We start from the raw sequence: 25,553 nt of genomic DNA, 5'->3' as shown, positions 1-25,553 counted from the left end.
TCCAATCACAAGTAGGTTTTTCTACTGCACACTCAATGTTCCACAGCAATAGTCTGATTACACATGGAAATTAATACAAGCTTGTTGGGTCTAACATGCAATGTGATCTGTGGACAAGTTCAATTGACCCAGAATATGTTGCACACTCACCTATACAAATGTTTATTATAGCAGATCTACTCTTAGATGAACCCTCATGATCCACTAGTAGTTACTGAATCACCTTCTATACTTATGATTCCTGGCTTTACCTGCGACCTGTGCATTTCGGGGTTGGCTTGCGAGTTAGTATCGCATTTTCCGTGAAGTCACATCATTGGTGCATGTGCCCAGAAATGCAAGTTGAAAAAAATTAATTCTGTGCTTTTTCCTACATTTACTTTATATTAGAGCAAATTTTTATTTCGTATCCCAAATATTTTGGTAGCAGTTTGTGAATTCTGTAAGGTTGAGTTTCCATTACCTGAGCTGCTGTTACATAGGGATTGCCTGTATGTTTCTGGACTAATATTTGAAGAACTGAGTTTGATTTAATGGTTGGAGGACGTGAAGCACTGAGGCTTGGTGTTTTTTGATTTGCTGCTGTTTTTGAATGCATCAATGAAGGGAAAGGTCTAAAAGCTTTCTCTGGGCACGTTGCTAATTTCTAAATGACCCAATGTATACTGTTCCTAATTAATCCATGTCTTTCTAAATAAAGACTGGAATTTAATTTTCATCTTTCTGTCTACCATATGTAGCCAGTCCATATCATCATAGCTTGTCATTCCTGAGTGTCAGCCAAGATGTGGTTATTTGTGTCAGTTTAAGGGAAATTTATTTAATGCATTTCATTCCTAAAAAAATTGTAACTGTCTCTTCTCATCTTCATCTGGTAGAATATTTAAATACTGGCTGATATGGAGTTATGGCACACTCTTTCCACTTGTTTGGGATATAGATTAGTCAATGCTAAATAGTCATCAACAGATGGACTTAACATTCTACATTGCAAATAACGGAATAAATGAGTGTTCCGTACCCTGTGCACATCTAAGTAATATTTCCAATTATCATACACCCTTGTTTGCAGTAATTAGTACCTTTACAACATATTTCCTTGACTTTTAAAGTTGCTGCCATTAGTAAATCATTTTCAGTGCTGGACTTTATAACTTTTGTCAGCTCTCTTATCCCAGTTGCTATAACAATTAAGGAAATATGGGAATTAATGGCAGAGGCATTAATCCAATGCATAGCCTGCAACTCCTGCTGAGAATGAACTAACTATTCTAAGCAATCAGATTAATCTTGCCTGTCAGCTCTCAATCACTGCATCAAAGCTCATCTTTGTAAAGTTCACTGAGGATTTCTGTCCTTAAGGCAGTAATGCCCAGACCCACATTACACTGCGTAATAAAACTTCAACCAAATTCTTTAGAATTATCCTTGCGAATATAGAACATATAAACTCGAACCTAGGGAAGACCATTTGACACCATCCTCCTGAATCCTGCTCAGTCATTTTGTTGATTGAAAGCTGCATGATTTGTGTTTTGGTGGCAGAGTGTGACTGAAACACAATCAGAGTGTTCTTTCTAACCTGCAGGATTTCTAACCCTCAAAAGTATTTCATTGAAAATCCTCCAAATTGCTATTTAAATCCTACCATTAACACACACTCAGTGTATGCTGAGTCTAAGTTGATGGTCTTGTGTTGCTGTAGCCCATCCACTTCGAGAGTCAACGTGTTGTACATTCAGAGATGCTCTTCTGCACACCGCTGTTGTAATGTGTGGTTATTTGAGTTACCACTATCTTCCTGTCAGCTTGAACCAGTCTGATAACTATCTCTCTCTCTCTCTCTCTCTCTCTCTCTCTCTCTCTCTCTCTCCCCCCTCCCCCCTCCCCCCCTCCCCCTCCCTCCCTCCTTTTTGCCCACAGAACTGCCACTAACTGGGTATTTTTTTCATTTTTTTTCCCCACCATTCTCTGTAAACTCGAGACTGTTGGTGTGAAAATCCCAGGAGATCAGTTTCTGAGATACCAAACCACTCTGTCTGGCACCAACAATCATTCCACAGTCAAAGTCACTTTCATCACATTCCTTCCCCATTCTGATGTGTGGTCTGAACAACGACTAACTCTCTTGATCATGTTTTATGCATTGAATAGTTGCCACATGATCGGCTGATTAGATATTTCCAATAACGGGCAGGTATACCTAATAAAGCGGCCACTGAGTGTATATTGACAGATACCTACAGTCTCCAGTACCAGTCACCATGTGACCACTCGAGCAACCTTTCTCAGTCGATCAGATTATGGGCCATTTATCTGTACTAACCCCGTAAACCTTGATTTCCTTGAGAACTAATATGTATTGTTCTTAACATACTTTGTGAGTGAGTCTCCACAGGTCTTTCAGCAGAGAATTTCAGACTTATTTGCTTCTGGGTGAAGAAGTAACTTCTCATCTCATCCAAGGCCAGCTCTGTATTTTGAAACTGTAGTCCCAGGTTCGTGATATATTAGTCAGAAGAAACATTGCCTCTACATCTGTGCTACAAGTCTGTAAAAATGTTGTATATTCCAGTGAATTTTCTCTCATTCTTCTAAACTCAATTTTATTTAAACCCAATCTGGTTAACTGCTCTGTGGAGCCAACCCCCTCAGCCAGAAATTATTTGGACGAAGCATTTGGTTTCTCCAGCACAAGTTAGCCTACCAACATAAATAATCTTTCTTGTTCAGTCGGTCTGGCTCTCATAATTTTATACACCTCAATTAAATCTCCACTTAGTCTTCTCTATTCTTTACACAACCCTGACAATGTCATCTCCTATCTCCTGTACTGTCAGCTCTTCCCCACACTGTGATGACCCAGACTTTACACAGCATGATAGCTGTGACCTAAGTAGTATTTCCTTCAACTCCAGCATGCCCTCTCTGCTTTTGTGTGCTCTGCTTTCAGCCAATCAATTATCCCATATGTTGCCTTGCCTTGTTATCTAACTGTTTCTGCAGTTACCAGCTGAATTCCCACTGTCCCCCATACAGCATGTTTGTTTCTTGGGTAAACATCTTAATCATGGCTCCTATGTTTAAGTCTAACTAACTGATATAAACCACAAGATCATAAGCATCCCAACTCCCGACTCAAGGGTGGGAAATAATTGAGATTTAAAAATCATGTATTCTCTATAAATGGTTTGACCTTTGTACATACCAAGAAGAAATAAACAAGATGGGTTCATTTTTACTTTGGAGAGCTTGGGAAAAACTGAGGGCAAGTATCTTGTCACTATTTTATAGCTGCTTCCAGCAAGTAATTCTACTGCAATTGGCAAGCAAGTTTTTGAATAGTTGATTAATTGAGTTTTATTGATGGGCCTTATCATCACACCCACTCCCCTTTGTTTTACTAAAGTATAATGTTCTAGGATTGTCGTGAAGATTAGGATTAACCTGTTTTTGAAGCAAATAATTCAAAGCTTCTGGAGGTAGCTAAAAGAAATTTACTAAAATATTTTCGAGAGTGAAAAAATACAAATAAGAATAAAAGTCCAATGAAAGAAGAATGAATTGCAAGTTTCTGTGAAGTTATAGGTCCTTTTAAAGTCTTTTGGTGCGTCGTATCTCTGTGCGATAATCACTGATGTGTCACACATTCCAGGCTCAAGTTAGTTCTTAGAGAGTCTGGAAGGAATGCTGTTATATCTGTTTTTTTTCATCACTATGGAAACCTCATCAAGGCTCCAGAGAGAACTTGGTGTCCAGTTGGGTTCTTTTCAAATGGGTTTTATTTTACTCTATAAGGGGCGATGCTATTAACGTTTGGCTGCTGTCTGAGAGATCTGAAACTGACATTGGAAATCTTCTGTACAAGATGCCTTCTAGGGCACGATAAAGGAGACCAATCATCAGAATGTCTTTGCTTATGGAATGTAGCCCAGCACTTGTAAAACTGCCTGAATATTGTTTTTCTTTCAAATTTTAAGCCTTTAGGAGTGTATATAAAATCAGCATGTTATGTTTCCAGCCAAGTGGAGGAAGGGTACACGCGGAAGGGAGGACACTGAACACAAATGATGGTAATCAAACAGACACGGATACGAGGGCACTTCAGAAGCATCAGTACTTTTAGGAAACAAGTACAAAGACAGAATGTGTGTTAAACTGAGAGAAACTGCTCTGCTTTCCACAAGTGGCAGGGGCTTGCTTATATTTTCCCTATCCACTGCTTCATTTCAATTGATTGTCCAGTGGAAATGAGCCATCGCTCATCCTCAGCTCTCCTCCTGCAAATATTTATTTAGAGATACAGCATGGAACAGACCCTTCTGGCCCACAAGCTGCACAGCCCAGCAGCCCACCTCTTTAACCTTCGCCTGATCAGAGGTTCCTTGGGGGAGGTAGTGGGGATACATTCCCACTATCTATTAAATGTTCCCAATGGCATGCGTCTCAAATAGCCTCTGACAACCAAGTCCAGCTCCTAGTCTTCACGTGTAGCTTAGCTACTCAGCCCGGTGGAACCATTTCTACTGACAGGAGAAGGGGTAAAAGCAGGGTCCTAGCACCTTAAAACCATTTGCTTTGGGCAGAGTGGCTCATTAGCCATAGTTGGAGGCTCATTTAGTGGAAGGAAAACTCTAATTTCAAACTTCTGCTGCCTTGAATGTGCTGGCTTTGGGAGTAAACCCCGAGGAAGAATCCTGAGCTGGAGTCCATAATACATTGAATTTGATACTGCCTGGCAACTCCTGCAACGCCACTGGTGCTAAACCGTATCGGTCTCTGCCGTTGCTTTGGATTCATCAGCTGCCTGGCGAGGAGGAGCGTGTTACATGGGCAACAGCTTGCTTTCTGTGTCGTACTGCCCTGGCCTGCATATCAAGTAGACAGCTGGGACACGGCATCCATGGTCAACCCCAACCAACCAAGGGCCCCACATTATCACAGGACAATTTACAATGACCAACTAACCTACTAATCGGTACCCGCTTTGGATTGTCAGAGGAGACGGGAGCACCCTGAGGAATCCCACGTGTTCACAGGGAGGACGTGCAAACTCCTTACAGACAGTGTTGGATTTGAACACTGAACTCCCAACACCACAAACTCCTTACAGACGACGCTGGATCTGAACATAAAACTCCCAACACCACAAGCTGCAATAGTGTTGTGCTAACCACTACGCTACCGTGGCAACCCAAAATTGAAGGTGGAGGCAATAAAGAATGATTGTCTCCATTTAAAAAAAAGATTACAGAACACAAAATCCAGTATAAAGACTACAAGATTTGTGTTCTTTAAAATTTTAAGTTGTAATCCATTTCTAATGTACACTGTTAACATTCTCAAATCAAATTGGTTCAAATTACAAAATGTACAGAAGTTCATTTCCCAAAAGTCCAGTTTGTTTTTAATTAGGTGCATTGTTCACATATCTACAGCATAGGATTTTATTGCTGACACCCATTTGAGCATGGAGCAGACATCACATTTTATTATGACTTTTATCTTAATACTGAATAAGTGTTGACTACACTTGCCAGAAGATTGGCCAACCCTTTCACTTAATCCTGACCCAAGAGCAGGCTGCGAAGAACTGGCTTGAAGCAACCAGAGTGACGCCTTTAAAGTTGTGGTGATTGGAAGGCTTCCTTTCAAATGTTGAAACGTGCTGCTGTTTTTCTTCCTGGAACATCTGCTGAAATGATTTTTCTGTATTTCTAAAAGAGAGGAATGTTTGAAAGTGGAATGCAGAAAATGCAGGGAATGGAACGAAGCATGGAAATCGAATCTTAGACTTGCAGTAAAACGGGTGACAGAAGTATGGACTCAGACGGAGGAGAAGCTGGCCAATCAGCCCACTGTGGCTACGAAGGTGCTTTTGCTCCACACAGTCCTCCTGCCACCTTGCTTCACTTTCCCCTTTTCAATATGCCTTTTTTTATTTCCTTCTCTCTCATGTACTTAACAAGCTTTCCAATTTATGCTCTTCAGCCCAACCACTTCAATGGTAACATACTCCAATTCAAGCAACTTTCCAAAGATGCCTTTGATTTCCTTCTTGGATATAGCAATGATCCTTCGCTTTTGTCATTTGTTACCTTGCATTTTCACAAATTGAAACATTTTCACTTCATCTACCCATAAAATGCCTTCAGAAACATAGAAAACCTACAGCACAATACAGGCCTTTCGGCCCACAAAGTTGAGCCGAACATGTCCCTACCTTAGTAAGTACCTAGGGTTACCCATAGCCCTCTATTTTTCTAAGCTCCATGTACCTATCCAAAAGTCTCTTAAAAGACCCTATTGTATCCGCCTCCACCACTGTTGCCGGCAGCCCATTCCACGCACTCACCACTCTCTGAGTAAAAAATTTCCCCCAGACATCTCTGTATCTACTCCCCAGCACCTTAAACCTGTGTCCTATTGTGGCAATGATTTCAGCCCTGGGGAAAAAGCCTCTGACTATCCACACAATCAATGCCTCTCATCATCGTATACACCTCTATCAGGTCACCTCTCATCCTCTGTTGCTCCAAGGAGAAAAGGCCGAGTTCACTCAACCTATTCTCATAAGGCATGCTCCCCAATCCAGGCAACATCCTTGTAAATCTCCTCTGCACCCTTTCTATGGCTTCCACATCCCTCCTGTAGTGAGGCGACCAGAACTGAGCACAGTACTCCAAGTGGGGTCTGACCAGGGTCCCAAAAAGCTGCAACATTACCTCTCAGCTCCTAAATTCAACTCCACGATTAATGAAGGCCAATACACCATACACCTTCTTAACCAGAGTCAACCTGCGCAGCTGCTTTGAGTGTCCTATGGACTCGGACCCCAAGATCTCTCCGATCTTTCACACTGCCAAGAATCTTACCATTAATACTATATTCTGCCATCATATTTGACCTACCAAAATGCTCCACTTCACACTTACCTGAGTTGAACTCCATCTGCCACTTCTCAGCCCAGTTTTGCATCCTATCAATGTCCCACTGTAACCTCTGACATCCCTCCACACTATCCACAGCACCTCAAACCTTTGAGTCATCAGCAAACTTACTAACCCATCCCTCCACTTCCTCATCTAGATCATTTATAAAAATCACGAAGAGTAAGGGTCCCAGAACAGATCCCTGAGGCATTCCACTAGTCACTGACCTCCATGCAGAATATGACCTGTCTACAACTACTCTTTGCCTTCTGTGAGCAAGCCATTTCTGGATCCACAAAGCAATGTTCCCTTGGATCCCATGCCTCCTTATTTTCTCAATAGGCCTTGCATGGGGTACCTTATCAAATGCCTTGCAAAAGAGTTTTGAATCTTTTCCTTTGCTCACTGTCTCCCTCCCTCTTCCCCCCCCCCCCCACCCTTCACCTCCTTCTGACTCCTTTGCCCTGACTCCATTCACAGGCAACCCAGTTCTTGCTATATTTACCTGTGTACATGGGCTTATTGGGTGGCTTGTTAGTACATCCCTGAGGCAACTCCTAGAGCTTCATTGAAAGATGGTGGGACGTGAGTATGTAAACATTTTCTACTTTACGTAGGATGAGTCTAAGACTGAATGGCACCTTCTGTGATTCTTAGTCTTTCTCAGCATGGTTTCCCGGGGCGAGTAGCTAAAAACAGCCAGGGTGTGGCATATGGCACCTGAGAGGGGGGCCATCTGAAACAGAGGGAATGGAAGTCACAACGGAAGTATGAAGCTGAGAAACGTATTGCAAATACTGCAACGCTGTAAAGTAGCTCGAAAAATATATAAATATGCTGACCTGGAGAGGTAGTGATTATAATGGAGGAATGCCTATCACAACTACATGATCATTGGTGATTATCTGCCAACTCTTGTGTAGTCAGCAGAAACAAGGTAATTATAAATCAGTACAACTTCAAATTTCAATGGATCCCCTCCCCTCTCCCAAACATTACCCAGAGATTGTGAGGGAAGAACTTTAAGCGGAGTTGATTTATGTTATATATCTCATAGGTTTAAGTGTGAGAGGCGGGGAGATGGGAAGGAGTCTACTTCAGCCAAATTCCGTTCACTCTTTACAAATTCTGATGTTCCAGAAACTAATGGAAAGCAGCTGCTCTAATATTTTAGCTGTCCACCATATCCTGAGGCACTGTCTTATAAACACTGCATTTAACTCTGCTACTAGCACAGTTTGGCCTTTCACTGGGAATCTTGCCCACGTCTAATGACGCATTTAAATGAAGAAAGTTAAAGGGAAAGTTACAACAAACAACATTCTCCAGTATCTGGAGAACAGCCTGCAGCAGCTCTCACTAATCTGTAGGACAGTGGCCCATATTGGATAATTGTACTCTATTGACTGTGTGACATATTGTATTCAGCCCATAATCTTATTATTCAAGCTATTGCACACACATAATGAAGTAAAACAGTATGTTTTTTCATTAAAACTTTTAAGCTTATTCCCAGATTAGAAAAATCTATATTTTTTGAGTTCATTGTGTTTTAAATTCCCAATTTATTCCATCTTTTTAAATGTCCTTGTGTGTTCTTCAGTTCGAAAAGTATTTAAAGGCAGAGAAAGGAACATTTTCCATTCTCAGTAGTTGGTTCGAGCATGGAAGATACACAAACTTGGTTTACTGAATAGATCTGATCCTTCATTAGCACTGGAAAATATTAAGTCTGTTTCATGGATTAAGTCCAAATGACCTGTCCAGTGCTGTACAGTTCTACAGTATGTTCTCAAATATGCTGCCTAATCTGATGTTTCCAGCACCTGTTTTAGATTTTCTGAAAGTGGAGATTTTTATTGATTTTCCAGCAATGCAGGCATGTGGATTTAGCAGGATTGTGGCATCCCCGTGATGCAAATTGCCATTGTGTATTGTGGACTGTCTTGGTGTACTGAAATATTGCAACTACACACGTCCTGTCTCAGGTTTGTCATTGACTGTGTACTATCCTGTACTGCAAGAGAGAGGGAAGTTAATGCTTTGGAATTTATTTGTTGTTCCTGTCATGGTTTATCAGCTGTGAATTTGCATTGTGTGCAGTGTTTGGGTGCGTGGCACATGGGCCAAGTAAATGCTTAGTCCAAGCTATGATTAATAAAGATTGTTGCTAAGTATGTGGACCTTGTAACAAGAGTGGTTATTTGATGGAAGATGGTGTTTTAAAGGCACATTAATTGAGTTTGACTGTACATGTCAGGTCATTGAACTTCTTTTGGCATTCTATCAAAGGGCTAGATTGTGCCTCTGCGCATTTTTGCAGAACTGTCCCTTGTTCAGCCCTTACTGTTCAATGTACTTTCAGCTTGCACAGCCAGGAGGTCAGAAATCAGAGTCGCTACCCTTCTGCTCTGCTCCTGGGCTCTCCTTTTGTTTCAAGGGGGCTGGACGCACCCTGAATCCAGTTCTCAGCTTCACGTCAGCTATGGTGGTGCATAAGCAATGACTCTTCCATTTGAATGCATTTATTAATTTTCTTTAAAAAGGAAGCTGATGTGTTTTTGTTCGCTTCTATATTTTACTGAGTATTTTTAATTAATGATTTTAACATTTATCATTTTATATTTTTGCTGCTTAAAATATAAATAATTTCAACTGCATTTAATGTGTTTCTGAACATAAAGAGAAAAAAACGGTAATGAGTTTGCAAACAGCAGCTGAGACAGTCTGCTGGCGTAGAGACTCATTTTCTGCCACCTGAGGCTTCTTATGGGATTGGAGCCCCTCTCATGGCAATGACCTTTATCTTCTGCCACTGCTGTTTCTGTAAATGGTTGGAGGAGGTCCTGGCCCCCTTTGGGTAGAGGCCATCCATCCTCATACTTACTGACTTTATTATGGACTCAGAAAATCAGGGTATCCGCTCCCGACCATTTTCACAGTAGAGTTGTCTTGTCCATACTGCTGCCACTGGGCTATAAACGTGCAGGAGCGGTGTGTGGTTAAAGTGCCTTGCTCAAGGACACACACACCACCTCAGCTGAAGCTCAGGGTAAACCAGTTTGAAATGATGTCGGAGACTTGTGTATGGTACCTGTGGTGATACACTAAGGCTGTAAACGGCTTGGACACTGGGATCATGATTGTGGGCCGGGAAGTATGTGGCACGTAGCCAAACAGATAATGTCTCTGTGATTGTAGAGCTGTAAGTTGCAGCAAGTTCATTAGATTTTTAATAGTTACCATATTGGTAACATCAGTATTATTAGTTTTACAAATTGAAACCTAATTTAATTCTATATTATTGACCAAGATATTAATTTTGATGAACATACATAGATTTAGCAAGTTAAAAAAAACAGATTATTTCTGTAATAATCTTGCTCTTGCTTCATCTTGCTCTGCAGAGCACAATGCAGTACTGAAACTAGCGTACCTGTTCCTGGAATGCTGGTCTTGTGTTTATCAGGACTGTAAAAAGTGGTTGTTTTTAGAGTCTGTTAATTGTGTGTGTTCTATCGTGGAATAAGATCTTCTCACCAGCTTTTTAAATTCTCCTCTTGCAGTACTCTGTCCAAGTGCTGCCACGCAGTGATGGCTCTCCTCTACCCTTTTGCCTGGCAGCACACCTACATCCCTGTTCTACCTCCATCCATGATTGACATAGCCTGCTCCCCCACTCCATTTCTGATAGGACTTCTCTCCAGCTCCCTGTCCAAGTTGAAGGATCTGCCACTGGAAGAGGTAAGAAGCAGTGTTTTATTGAGAGGTATTTTATGAATGAAGACAATGGGGAATACCTGATGGATGGTGTTGAAATAACCAAAGATAAAGCTGAACGAGACTGAGAATATTTAGTCAATTCATAGACAGCGACTTAGCAACATGGCCAATAGATCAGAAAGCAAGGTAGAAGGTATGATCTAAATATGTTGCACTTCACTCAGATCCATGCCTTTAGTGCTGAGTCTAGTTTACTGAAACTGTGAGGCAATGGTATGACATTTGCTTGATTGCCACTATCAAAGGGGTAAGGTAAGTAGAAACACAAACAGGAGAAAATCTGCAGATGCTGGAAATCCAAGGTAACACACACAAAATGCTGGAGGAACTCATCGGGCCAGGCAACATCTATGGAAAAGAGTAAGTGGTTGACTTTTAGGGCCAAGACCCTTGATCAAGACTGGAGAAAAGAAGATGAGAAATCAGAGTAAGAAGGTGGGGGGAGGGAGGAAGAAGTACAAGCTGGTAGGTGATAGGTGAAACCGGGGGAGGGGTTGAAGTAAAAGCTGGGAAGTTGATTGGTGAAAGAGATAAATGGCTGGGGAGAAGGGAAATATGATAGGAGAGGGTTGAAGTTCAAGGAAGAAAGGGGGGAGGAGGAGGAGCACTAGAGGAAGGTGATGGGCAGATAGGAAGTTAAGGTGAGAGAGGGAAATAGGAATGGAGAATGGTGAGGAGGCCATTTACTGGAAATTCAAGAAATCAATGTTCATAGCATCAGGTTGGAGGCTACCCAAACAGAATATAAGGTGGCGTTCCTCCAACCTGATTGTGGCCTCATCGTGGCAGTAGAGGAGGCCATGGACTGACATGTCGGAATAGGAATGGGAAGTAGAATTGAAATGGCTGGCTATCAGGAGATCCTGCTTTTCCTGGCATTAGTGCATAGTGAAGTAGTCTCCCAGTCTATGTCGGGTCTCACCGATATATGGGAGACCACACCGGGAATGACCCCAACAGACTCACAGGTGAAGTGTTGCCTCACCTGGAAGGACTGTTTGGGGTCCTGAATGATAGTGATGAAGGAGTGTAGGGGCTGGTGTGATACTTGTTCCGCTTGCAAGGATACATACTCTGGAGGGAGATCAGTGGGAAAGAACAAGTGGACAAGGGAGTTGAGTAGGGAGTGATCTCTGCAGAAAGCAGAAAATGGGGGGAGGGAAAGAGGTGCTTGGTGGTGAATCCCATTGGAGATTGGGAGAAAGATGGTCCTCTTAGCCTTATTAGGGAATATCCAAAGTGCAACCTTGCACAAGATAGTTAAGTCTGAAAATTTATTTTGAAATAAATTGCTTGAGAAGGACAAGGAGTTACAGCTTCAAACTATTAGAAAAGAGAATTTAAGTAATATTAATAAGATTTTCTCCATATTGAAATTTCTGTAATAGAGGGGAAAAAAAAACTTAAGACTCGTTTAAGGTCCAGTTGTATATTTAGTTTTTACATTCTACCTAAATAAATGAGTGAAAAAGGTTAGGTGGCTTCCCTGTGATTTGTACTTATTTTCTCCAGAGTGCCTCAGAACATTGAATGAAAATTGAAACAAAAACTGTAGATACTGGAAATCTAAAATAAACAGAAAATGTTGGAAATGCTCAAGCCACATCTATGGGAAGCAGTTCAGGTCAAAGATGAAAGGTCTGATGAGGAGCTTCAACCTTTAAATATTTTCTATTACCATAGACGTGGCCTGAGCTATTGAATATTTACCGCGTTTTCTATTTTTGCTTAGGAACATTGTTTTATTAAAGAGCTAAAATGATTTGAGGGTCTTTTGTGGTTTGAGTCTGTGATGAGGAAGGTAAATGCAATGTTAGCATTCATTTTGAGAGGACCAGAATATAAAAACAACTGTAAAATGCCGAGGCTTTATAACTCACCGGTGAGGCCTCACTTGGAGTATTGTGAGCAGTTTTGAGCCCCTTATTTAAGAAAGGGCATGCTGACATTGGAGAGGGTTCAGAGGAAGTTCGAAAGAATGATTCCACAAATGAAAGGCTTATTCATTTGCTCACTAGAACTTAGAAGAATGGGGATGGGGGTAGAAATCTCATTGAAACCTATCAAATGTTGAAAAATCCAGAGTGGATGTGGAGACCATGTGGAGACTATAGGTGTGAGAGTTTAGGACTATTTAGAATGGAGATGAGTAATTTCTTTAGCCAGAGCATGGTGAATCTGTGGAATTTGTTGCCACGGATGGCTGTGGATTAGAATAGAGATGAGTAATTTCTTTAGCCAGAGCATGGTGAATCTGTGGAATTTGTTGCCACAGATGGCTGTGGAGGTCAGGTCATTGGGTTTATTTAAGGCAGAGGTTGATTAGACAGGGTGTGAAAGATTATTGGGGGAAAGGCAGGAAAATGGCATTGAGAGGGAAGTGGATAAGCCATGATGAAATAGCAGAGCAGGCTTGATGGGCTGAATGGCCTATAATTCTGCTCCTGTGTCTTATGGTTTTAAAATACCTTGTACTGTGAGATTGGTATACTATCCTATCACATTAGGAACTTGGTTTTGAATCCAGTCCAGCTACCAATAGCACCATCCTACAGTTAAAGAATTTGTCTTGAAGTTCATCTCATCTCAGAGACCCACCTTCAATTTATTTCATCCTGAACCACTAACCAGCCAGCTTCCCAGGGAGTGGTTTCCAAGTTTGTGAGCTGCAAAATCCTGAATTAACCTCTCATTATATACAAAGTACAACATATTTTTCCTGTTAATTTTGGCTGATGTTACTCTTGTTGACTGATTGGATGGTTATCTTGTTTGAGATTTCGCATGTGGAATGAAACTTTTTTAAATTTCTTTTTTAAGGTGCTTGTAGTTAATCTTGGGGCAAACAAGTTTCTCAGGCAGGTAAGTGATGTTTCAGCTTCACAAACTGTGATAAGATAAAATCCTTTCACTTAGCTTCCCACTTGTGTGTATAGTGAATTCTATGTGATGTGTTTGGGGATGGGGAATGATTCCACACTTAAGGATGAATAAGAGACTCGAAGGAAAGGGACAAGGCATTCCACCAAGGTGTTTTACGTAATACTGTAAGAAACCACCTGAATTTGTGTGAAAGTAAAAGGAGAGCTGTAAAACTGGTTCCCGATTTGCTCTCGCTGTTCTGTAAAAACAAATTAAAAGTCAATAGAATGGAGGCATGATTAGTGAGCGACTCCAACCTCAGTGACGACGGTCTTAGTATGGGCATAATACTTGATTTGCCAGAGCGTGAAAGGGTATGGGGAGAAGGCACGCAATTAGGGCTGAGAAGAAAATTGAATCAACCATGATGAAATGGCGGAGGAAATTTGATGGGCCAAATGGCCAGCCTAATTCTGCTCCTATATCTTATGGTCTTATAAAACTTGTACTTGTAAAGCATGTTATTTATCTTAAGTGTCCCAAAGCATTTTGCAAATATGTATGCTAAAGCATTGGTGACACAGCGGCCAGCATAACATTTTACAGCACTAGCTGTAAGATCCAGGTTCAAATTCCACTGTAGTCTGTAAGGAGTTTCTATTGTCTACATGTGACCACATCACTTTCCTCCCATATTCCAGAGACGTTCTGGATTAGTAAGTAGTAGGCATGCTCTGTTGGTTTGAGGCACGACAATTGCAGGCTGTTGGAACACACATCTCAGACTGTTGGCCGTTGATGCAAACAGTGCATTGCCCTGTAGCTTTATTTGTCACATCGAAACATAATCTTTAATCATATCTGAAGTATAATCATCATTATTTAATGGGCAATTGCTGCAACAGATTAAATGTTCACATGGGAAGTCCCACAAAGCAATGATAGGAATGGCTAGTTAATCTAGATTTTGTTGAGGGATAAACATTACTGGAGACTGGGAGAAGCCTCAGCACTATTTCAAAAAGTGCCAGAGTATTTTTAAGTGTTTGTATTAGATTAGTCTTAGTAACCAACTGGAATGACTGCATTTCCAAACATGCAGCATCTCCTAAAGTATCAGCTGCTGACAACACGGAGCTCATTGCTGGTAACTCATGCAGGTTGCCAAAGAATCTTAATGGTCACTGCTTGTCCATACGACCACTCTCTATTTGTTTCCTTTATTTTTGTTAGGTGGACGATGAGGATTCCATTCTACCACGTAAACTGCAGGTGGCACTGGAGCATGTTTTGGAGATACGTAATGAGCTGGTCAGTCAAGAAGAGGACACTGTATTAGATGGTAAGGAAATCAAGAATCCTTACCTAATAGATTTACAGAAGTCACCGGGGTGGCTGACCGCAGATAAGTGATAATGAACAGTAATACCACAAACAGAAAGTACAGGTGGAGTTTACATCACAGGCAGTAGGATAATCCAGTTTGTCAAATTGTGATAGCAAAGTTGAGTTTCCAAAATAACCTGCCGTACAATTCTGTTCAGCAAGGCTGAAAGCAAATCACAAGCTCTGCAAACAATCCTCTACTGTTGTCCACGTACAATGGGGCAGTAAATATTTGGGGTTTATCTTGGTTTGGCAGATGTGATGTTGAGCAGACACTTTGTTTCTGTGCTCCGTTTCACTAAGAATAGCTGTCCAGATACTCAAGATAATGCCATAAAAATCTTTTCACCCTCTGTAGACAACCAAAGGGGCTGTAGTTTAACAACTTGTTATTAAGTTGGCACATTTGATAATAATCCTTCAGTATTATGTTGAAATCTCATCTTAGATTTTGTGTTCTAATTTCTGGAGTGGGGCTTGAATGTACTGGCTAACTACAGTCACACTGAGTAAAGATCTGAGAATGCCAAAAGCAAAGTTCATGTTATTGTAGTATATACACAAACTGTAGTAAAGGTTTATTAATAATAGATACACTTTAGAAATGACAAACCAGTAAATGAAATAATTATACATAGAATGAAACAATAAAAAAGGTTGCTGTTGGAGATACCAGATGGCCCCTAAAGCATTTGTTTTCAGCTGAACTGAAAATGTTGATTTTTTTATTAGAGTCATACATTGGGGAAATGCATTCCGCATTGTAACAATCCAGTGTAAAAAAACCATTTATTTTAACACTCCCTTTTTATAAGCAGGCTGATGGTGTAGCAACATCCACATCGGACTTCTAGGAGAGTGATAGCAGGTTCGAATCTGACCAAATCCTTACATGCTTTCCATCTGTGCTGGTTTGAATGCCAAGCTAACAACTTGGCCTTGTAAAAAAAGCACTAGACAAATGCTAAATAAATGACAAGGTTGTTGCCTGATGCGCCACAAGGCACACAGGAACAACAACCCCTTTTTATAGTTGTTTAAATCTGTACTTCCTTGATTTTTTTTTTTTTACTAACTAGGGTTCATGTTCATTAAAAAAAACCTTTCCTTTCCTTACAAGAATTCCTCTTTCCCTTTTCCTTGAGGATTCAGAAAAATACGCAACATATCATTTCAGATACAACTCAAGCACCCTTTGAAAAATGAAATGGAACCAAAGAAAATAAATCAAACCTGTAATCAGTAATTGAGGACGAATGCACCATCCATCTATCCTAACTGATTCCATAGGCTTACATTCAGTAACACTTTCTAAATACCCCCAGCCTTATTACCAATTCTCTCGAGTATAATGTGAATCTTTCAGATATATGTCTGAGAGCTCTGAATACTGGTACATTAAAAACACTGTTGATATTTGAAGATACCAAACTAAACCATTAAATTATCACCCCACACCTCTCAATCAATTCATATGCCAATGATTGGATATAATTTTCTTTAAAATTTAGTTTGAGATTAGCTTTAGATTTTGCACTAACCTGAGTTAGATAAACCAAGTCTCACTGATTACATGGCAAATGTAATAAACTTTTGTTAATGCTGTTAGCTACCTGTTCAGCGTTATTGTTTTCAGTCTTTCCCCTTGCCATTGAAACTGCACTAACATTGCTCCAGTTTCCTACATAACTGATGTAATGCATCTGAATTCAACTCTTTCCAAGAGATGGAGACAACTACTTTAGAGCAAAATGAGAAGCAAATGGACACAGAAAAACAGAAATAGCAATATTTAAGCATAGGAGACATTATCCTCATGGGTACATTCAAGCCTCTCTGAAACAGATGCCTGAATTAAATTTTTTTTCCCTTTCTAGGTCTTGGCTCCCTCAATACTGTGGTATCTGAGACCTTTGTCCGCTTCTTTGTGGAAATAGTAGGTCACTACTCCTTGTACATGACATCGAATGAGAAGGATGAAAGAATTTTCCTATGGGAGGCATTTCGTAAATCTATCTCATCAAAAAGTGTCCGCCGGTTTCTGGAGGTTTTCATGGAGACACAGATGTTTGGAGGATTTATTCAAGATCGAGAGCTGAGGAAGCTCGGGGTGAAAGGTGAGGATTTGGGACATAGTGCTGGCTCCTCCTCCCTCTCTTTTCTCTAACCACTTGTTTAACTCATTCGCATCTTTGATCAGCCGGTTTCCATACATTAAAAAGCCAATACAAATCATTGCTATGCAAAACATTTAACAAAATGTAATCAAACTTCTTATTCAGAGTCACAACTAAAATAATCCTCTCTGCTACACTGAACAGAACATTTAGTATAAAGTAGTTATAAAATATTACTGGAAAGGATTCACTTTGATAATGTAACTTTTCATCCAGCACTTCCTGCAGTGATGCTGCTGTAGCACAGCTCACCTTCTATACATAGCTGTTATTTTACCATTTGACAGGAGAATGAGAATGACCCCCTTTTTTTTACTGGCTTGGTACTGGGACAAAGAAAAATATCCACTGGTTAGATTGCTCCTTTTAACTAAACTTACACATCATTGAAAGAGTCGATAGCAGTTGGCCTCCGTCAGCCTTTTCTTGGCTAAAGCTACGGTAGATGCCAAAGAATCCAATACCAGCTACGCCCATGCCTTTGCTTAAAAGAAGGCTGGGTGGATGAATGCTGTGTGTAAGCACATATAAACATCCCAAGCTTCCAATTGCAAGGATATTTTTTGGAAATTTTCTGTCACTCCCACCCTTACAAAAGACCCTTGGTGGAAAAGGGATAATATAATCTTATTCTGGAGATGGGAGCAGAAATCTTTTGCATTGTGAATTGGTGTTATTCAGTCAATTATCCTGTTTCTGTGGGAAGCACAGCACATTAAATACCCATCATGCCAATTTACTGAATCCCTTTGTCCTATTGAACTTTAACAGAGAAGGGATCAAAGTTACCCCAAAATCAATTCTGTTGAACATTTATTACTATGATTTGTTTAAAGTTTGACTCACTGAAACCTGACTTAAGATGAGAATGGACAAGTTGAACCAAAGGGATGTTTATATGTTGTATGACTCAATCATTGTGAAATTTTATGTATCTGAAGATGTGCCCTAACATGTACCTGCCTGTGTATTTTCGGCAAGCCCACGGGCAATACCTGGAAATGATATTCTGTTCTGTGTTTTGACACATTTGTCCTGCCCAGGATGATTTTTTTTTTGGTCTTCTGTAGGTTTATTTGAAGTTAGAGCACAGGACTATCTTGAAACTCTCCCAGGGAGTGAACAAAGAGGGATGAACCGATTCCTTAGAGGTCTAGGTAATGTATTCTTTTTCAGACATCGTTTGTGTAGAGCTTCACCAAACCAAATTTTTAAAATGAGTCTTTGTAGTTCATCTCCACTATAACACTGCCATTTCTTGTGCAGCTAGACAGTTCTTTTGTGGTGTTTGATGTTTCTGCACAGGTACTCCAGCTGTTAATATTGTGAAAACTAATCAATTGTTTTGTCTTTTTAGGTAGTAAAATGAAATTTCTTCACAAGAAGTAAACAACTTTTCGAACTATTTTAATGGCAAAGACGGCTAGAACCAGCCATCACTGTTTTTCTCTAATCAGTGGTTCTTCGATCTGAAATTGGCAATACATCAATACACACAGAGACACAAGAAGGCTGTTATATCAGAGTCGTTCTCACTCTAAATGTGAAAGCCTTGAGGGAAAATTAAATCAATTCCCGTGACTCTTTGTTATTTAGACTTGTCTAAAAATCTGCATCATCTCAGCCTGGCTTTCTGCTCTCATTTGATATGTGTAACACCCCACAGATAAAGTTTGCTTCTTGGATGAAGCAGAGCAACGAGGGAGAAGAAAGCATCTTTTGACAGGGCCATTTTTAGAGATGGAAATGCCAGAAGGGAAAGAAGAAATAAAAGGAGAACATTTGTAAATATGTGAATTTTTTAAGGTGATTTTTAGATTCTTTACTTGGGTTTACCCTTGAGATCACAGCACGATGTATCTGTCAGCTGAATGCCATTGATGTCATTTATCTGTTGTTCACCATGGAAAGAAGTCTGTTCACCCAACCCTGCCTTATCTACTCACTGGCTGATGACAGACCAATGCTCTGAAGGAGTAAGGTGCAGCAGAGGTCCCTGTATATTACTGACACAATGCAAAAGACTCTAAAATCTCAAAACACACAACTATCACTGTGCTATAATACACTGAGGGTTACTGGAGATGACATTTCCTATCAATGTTTAAAACAATTGGAAATCTGAAAATGTAATTGATAGCTATCTCTATAGTTTAAATTAAATGTGATCCAGTAACAGTTCATTGTCCAAGGTTTATTAGTGCATAGTGGCTGCCATTTTTGAGCAAATTGCCCCAATATTGAAATAAGCAGCAGGTAACGGGGCAAGGTTTGAAATTATTGGTCAAGGTCATTAAGGAGGTAGTCAGGAGACAACATGCCATAGATTTTGTATCTCTGCCTTTTGTACTGTACATTGCATTTACAAAAATATCAAAAGTTTACAACTACACAAGGAACTGACCTACACCAGCCTTAAAACAGAAGAACACTGCCACTTTGGCCAGAGGCTGCAATGATGTAACATATAATCTCCTGGTCAGAGATTTTAATGTTCTCTTATAATGTCTTAAGAAGATTCTGAGAACCTAGTTTTGCTTACCAATGCTTGTATGTTGCTCTACCGACCACATGGGACAAAAGTAAGAGATGGTACTATACCAAAATAATTACAATGTTTACAAAATCCCAAGATAACACAAATTGTAAAGAAGCTGTAAGAATTTAAACTGACATAGCTAAAAGGGCACTGATTGTTCAATCACTGTAATATAGCTCTTGGACAAAGATGGAAGAATAGTTTAGCATTGACACCACTGTATTATCAACATGATCACGATGGGTTTTTAGTTTACAGATTCCTGGTAATACTAAATTGCTTCAAAATCTCCTGCTGCTTGAAAGCAATGTGGTACTTATTATATGCCTGTTCAGTTTTCAATAAGCGCGTATTCCAGAAGGATTGACCTTGGTCCTGATCCCTGAATGAAATACAATTGAAATCTGAACAGCATTGGTTATGGATGGGGAAGGTTATCTTTATTTCATTGCCTATCCTCGGAGGACAATATTTTAATGAAACTTAATGCCTTCTCTGCAGATCAACTAGGATATATTAAAAGAAAAGTGTGGAGAACTTCAAAGACAGTGATTGCTTTGGTGCTGGAGTTTAGGGTATCAGTATATTCTAGAACTAATCAGAGCATTTCTTGGGTGATTATAAATTCAGTGTTGAGTTGTGTTCACTGCATGACTTCATTAGGCACAAAGGTTCACCTGCATTTTCTAAATAAAAGGCTCATGAAGAAGTGATACCTTTCTTTACTAGGCATTAGAGGCATATTTTGAGACTTCTGTACTGGCTTTTAGCAAAAAAAGCTAGAATTTAAAGAAAACCATAGTCTTGAATACTGCTGAGTCCCTTTGCTTGAGGAAATTACCGATTTGCTGAATGTGTCCACACGAGTTAGCTGGAGCACCAAATGATGGTAACAGCAGGAGGAGGATGGAGGGAGAGTTAGAGAAAAACATCCTAAGGAGTCCTGGATATTAAGGATCAGAGGTTGAAGCAGACAACCTGAACATATATAAGCTAAATGTTTTAAGGAGAAAAAATGAGAATATTCACAATTCCACAATACATTGACTAGAATGTCTAATAATTAAAGGGATTTAGGAGCATGTTCAAAACAAAATAGTCCCCAACCAGCATTCAGACATGCTCTTTGTTCTTATAGAGTGTAATACTACAAATCCTGAGATCTGTTCATGTAACTTAAGGAAAATTCTATTTATTTCTGTGACCTAATTAATCAAAATCTGTTTGTATTTTGGGTATGAATGTTCAATAAAGACTTTTTAAAAAAAAATATGCTCAATTTAAAAATCATTTTCAATGTACAAGAAAAACTTTCATGAATGCAGCCATTTTCTTTCCCCCATCATCTCAGGGTTTTCTAAATACTTTGTGAATTATGTGTACTGCTTTAAGGTGTTACTATTGTTTAGCAAGACACAAGCCTAACAAACTAGGGTGGAATAGAGAGCTGTACATCCTACTTTAGGATGGATAAATGTTGTTTAGAATTTGTTTGCTCAGAAAATTGTTCACAGTTAAACATAGAAAACCTACAGCACAATACGGGCCCACAAAGTTGTGCCGAATATGTACCTACCTTAGAAATTACTAGGCTTACCCATAGCCCACTATATTTCCAAGCTCCATGTACCTATCGAAAAGTCTCTTAAAAGACCCTATCATATCTGCCTCCACCACCGTTGCCAGCAGCCCATTCCACACACTCACCACTCTCTGAGTAAAAAACTTACCCCTGAAATCTCCTCTGTACCTACTCCCCAGCACCTTAAACCTGTGCCCACTTGTGGCAACCATTTCAGCCCTGGGAAAAAGCCTCTGACTATCCACACAATCAATGCCTCTCATCATCTTATACACCTCTATCAGGTCACCTCTCATCCTCCGTTGCTCCAAGGAGAGAAGACTCACCCAACCTATTCTCATAAGGCATGCTCCCCAATCCAGGCAACATCCTGGTAAATCACCTCTGCACCCTTTCTATGGCTTCCATATCCTTCCTGTAGTGAGGTGACCAGAACTGAGCACAGTACTCCAAGTGGGGTCTGACTAGGGTCCTATATAGCTGCAACATTACCTCTCGGCTCCTAAATTCAGTTCCACAATTGATGAAGGCCAATACACCATACGCCTTAACCACAGAGTCAACCTGCGCAGCTGCTTTGTCCTATGGACTTGGACCCCAAGATCTCTCTGATCCTTCACACTGCCAAGAGTCTTACCATTAACACTATATTCTGCCATCATATTTGACCTATCAAAATGAACCACTTCACTTGAACACTGCCAAATATGGCATGGAATTTTGTTCCAGTAGCAACATTTGAATGAGCTTGTCTTTGAATGACAATCATCTCTAGAAATAAGCTTTTTTGTTCTTTTAAAATAATAATCTTTCCTTTCCAAGGAGATGAAAAAAATGTTCTGCATGTTGCTGGTTAAATATTGTCAAATACAATCTGCTCTCACAGTCCACTCTCTCAAAAGAACTTCACAGTTCTGTAGAATGCTCTAACCCATCCTAGCAATGGAAGAATGTCTTGAGCTCCAATATGGCATTTTCATATAGACCACTTTATTCTTTATGCACACTGCTCAGAGTGGACCCATTGCATCAGCTCCATGGTCCTTTAGGGGAAACACCAAAAATATTCCCTGAAGAAGTACCAAGTAGAAAAAGAAATGAGAGATATGAATTAGGGTGTCTTTAATAATATTTTCTTATTGGATTGCTCCTAGCCTAGTCTCTGGAATGTCAAATTTCAAACAGACAGTGAAGAGACAGTTACATCATAATATTTCTCAACAATGCTTTTATTTTTCCTGAAAGAAAATGCAAGAAAGGGCAAGTGGGAGTTAAAGCTCTTCACTTTCATATTCTCAGTTTCAGTCACAAAGAGGTCTTGCAACACATTGTTGAGTTTTGAATTTACCCGGAAAATTTAGTTTCAATCATATGCACGTTTTAAGGAATTTACTCATTGGGCAAGTCTGGAGCAACACTAGAAAAGCGTAATTTCCCTTTGCTTTTATTGGCTCCTACTGAAGAAAAATTCCTGTACAATCATGTAGGATATGAGAAACTGCAAGATCAACAAGCTCCCCTTTCTTACTTGAAAATATAAGCACATGTGACTCAGTGCTTTTATTCAGGATTATACATGTAATTTTGAATAAAGGGTAGAATTGATGTTTTGCTGCATGCTTGAGTGCTCGGTGGAGGGCACTAATGCTTTTTTGTTGGTGGGGAGGGGTCGTTGCTGTGATGCTGCTTGTGCCTGGGAGTGGGGAGCTGGGGGGGGGGGGCTTTGGGGTTCGAATGTTTAACTGTCATTCATTCTTTGGGGCACTCCTCTGTTTTGATTGATGTTTGCGAAGTAAAAAAATTCAGAATGTATATTGTATACATTTCTCTGACATTAAATGTACCTATTGAACCTATTTCACTTCTACATGATTGCTATCATCTTCAACAGATTCTATTTCTAGACTTTGAAATCTATTCCTTACTTCAATTGTAAATTTCTTCTTTAATTGCGAGTAGTCAAGGGATTGTTCCGGTTTTTGTTTCTTTAGTTTTCAAGTTTTACTTTTACTTGACATATTACTGGGTTACGGTCACTATTACAGTCTGTACCTGGATATGTTTTGCATTGAGTCACTGAGTTTCTAAATCTTTGGTTTATAGTAATAAAGTCAATTTGATTTCTGGTGTTATCACCTGGACCTTTCTAGGTCCACAAGCGTTTTTCCGCAAGCATCCACAAGGATGGTTTTTAAAGTAGGTATTCATAATGACCCGATTATTCATCTCTCGCCTCTTTCATTTCTTTCCCCAGTCCAAATTTTCCTATGGTATTTCCATCAGCACCTTGTCCTGCTTTAGCATTTAGATTTCCCATGGCAATAACAATATCTTGAGATTTGTCTAGTCAAGTCGTCACTTTTTATTGTCATTTCGACCATAACTGCTGGTACAGTACACAGTAAAAACTAGACGTTTTTCAGGACCATGGTGCTACGTAAAACAGTACAAAAACTACACTGAACTACGTAAAAACACAGAAAAAAAAACTACACTAGACTACAGACCTACGCAGGACTGACCATTCTTTGCTTGTTCAAGCCCTTCATAGAATTTATCTATATCCTCATTTGTTCCATCTGTTGTTGGTGCATATACCTGTATAATTGCTAAATCAAATGGTTGTCCTCTGAATCTAACAAGGAGCACTCTTTCTGATATTGCCCAATGTCCTAAAACACTTTTTGCCATGTTTTCATCCATAAGAATTCCTACTCCATTAGTATGGGATGTTCCACAAGAATAAATTAGTGTTTTACTTGTATACTGACATGTTTCAGCACCTGTCCAATGAACTTTGCTAATTCCCATGATGTTAATCTTTAGTCTTTCCATTTCATTTATCACATTGTCCAAAAAAAAATCAGTATTTATCACTCTTCCTAAGAAACCTGGAGCAAAAGAATGTGAATTACATAGGACCATAAGTTTAATGAGTCATATCACCAAGATACTTCTAAGAATTTTGATGACATGAGCTAAAAGTAAGATACAATCTGAAATAGGTAAAGGACAATGTGGTTTTGTGAAAGACAAAGGTACAAGAAACGCGATATTGATGTTAAGGATACTATCAGAACGAGCTATTCAAGTGCAAAAAGATTTGTTTGTTTTATCAACTACACAAAAGCATTTGATAAAGTGAAGCACAATAAGTTATTTGAAATTTAAACAGGAAACTTTAGATCTAGATTCAAAAGACCTCCGCCTAATCAGAAATCTGCACTGGGAACAAACTGCCGCTGTAAGAATAGATGGAGAAGTGAGTCAGTTTACGAAAATCAAGAGCGGTGTTAGACAAGGCTGTGGTTTCTCCCCTGATTTGTTTAATGTGTACAGTGAAACAATATTACAAAAAATAAGAGACATCTTGGGAATCAAAGTTGGCGGTGAAAACATCAATATTTCAGATATGCGGATGACAGTTAATTACAAGTACAGAGGAAGAACTACAAAACTTAATTGATATAGTTGTTGATGAAAGTGCAAAAATGGGTCTATCAACTGCAAAAAGACAATGTATGGTGATATCCAAAAAGAAGGAGAATCCTATCTTCAGGCTGAAAATAAACAGGGAAGACAGAAAACAAGTACAGAACTTTTGCTACTTAGGAAGCTGGGTGGCATCAGATGGCAGGTGCGACATGGACATCAAAAGAAGAATAGGGATGGCAAAAGATACCTTTACGAGAATGAAGAGTGTACTGACCAACACTAAACTAGGCATGACAACCCACCTGAGAGTACTGAAATGTTACATTTATCCAGTTATGTTATATGGCTCAGAATGTTGGACAATATCTAGTAACATGAGGAAATGAATTGAAGCAGCAGAGATGTGTTTTTTTGTGGAGGATGCAAAGAATTTCATGGATGAAACAATTATCTAATGAGGATGTCATGAACAGAGCAAGCACAAAAAGAGAATAATGTATGAGATCATGAAAAGGCAAGGCAACTTCATTGGACACGTGATTAGGAAAGAGGAGTTAGAATGCACAGTAACTATGGGAAAGATTGAAGGGAAGAAAGCAAAAGGAAGGCAAAGACAAATGATGATGGAGACAGCAGCCAGAGAACTGGAAATGAATACCAATGAATTGATCCACCTGACCCGAAACAGGAGTGTGTGGGCCATGGCAGTCAAAGCTCAAACTGGGCATGGCACCTGATGATTATGATGTTTGAACCTATTGAGAATTACTGTGAAATAGAGAATGTGTTGCAACTGACTTTGAGTCATTAATTGCTCATGGTCTTTTTTTTTTAAAAAAATGATGCACGTCAGCTGA

General features: G+C 39.7%; 1 protein-coding gene across 6 annotated transcripts in view; it reads left to right on the top strand.

Moving 5' to 3' along the window:
* The window catches only part of LOC140734798 (DENN domain-containing protein 2A), a 119,733-nt gene extending 98,486 nt beyond the window's left edge, over nucleotides 1-21,247 (top strand). For all 6 annotated transcript variants that reach the window (XM_073059330.1, XM_073059328.1, XM_073059327.1 and 3 more), the window contains exons 15-20: nucleotides 10,499-10,676; nucleotides 13,536-13,577; nucleotides 14,811-14,919; nucleotides 16,841-17,080; nucleotides 18,211-18,297; nucleotides 18,498-21,247. In XM_073059330.1, the coding sequence (XP_072915431.1) occupies nucleotides 10,499-10,676; nucleotides 13,536-13,577; nucleotides 14,811-14,919; nucleotides 16,841-17,080; nucleotides 18,211-18,297; nucleotides 18,498-18,529 (688 nt within the window). In that variant the 3' untranslated portion in view covers nucleotides 18,530-21,247. The remainder of the gene's footprint in view (nucleotides 1-10,498; nucleotides 10,677-13,535; nucleotides 13,578-14,810; nucleotides 14,920-16,840; nucleotides 17,081-18,210; nucleotides 18,298-18,497) is intronic.
* Nucleotides 21,248-25,553: the final 4,306 nt, after the last annotated feature.

This window comes from Hemitrygon akajei, chromosome 10 (assembly GCF_048418815.1).
Source record: "Hemitrygon akajei chromosome 10, sHemAka1.3, whole genome shotgun sequence".
Taxonomy (NCBI): domain Eukaryota; kingdom Metazoa; phylum Chordata; class Chondrichthyes; order Myliobatiformes; family Dasyatidae; genus Hemitrygon; species Hemitrygon akajei.
The sequence above is the reverse complement of the archived record's forward strand: the minus strand, read 5'-3'. Positions and strand labels throughout refer to the sequence as shown.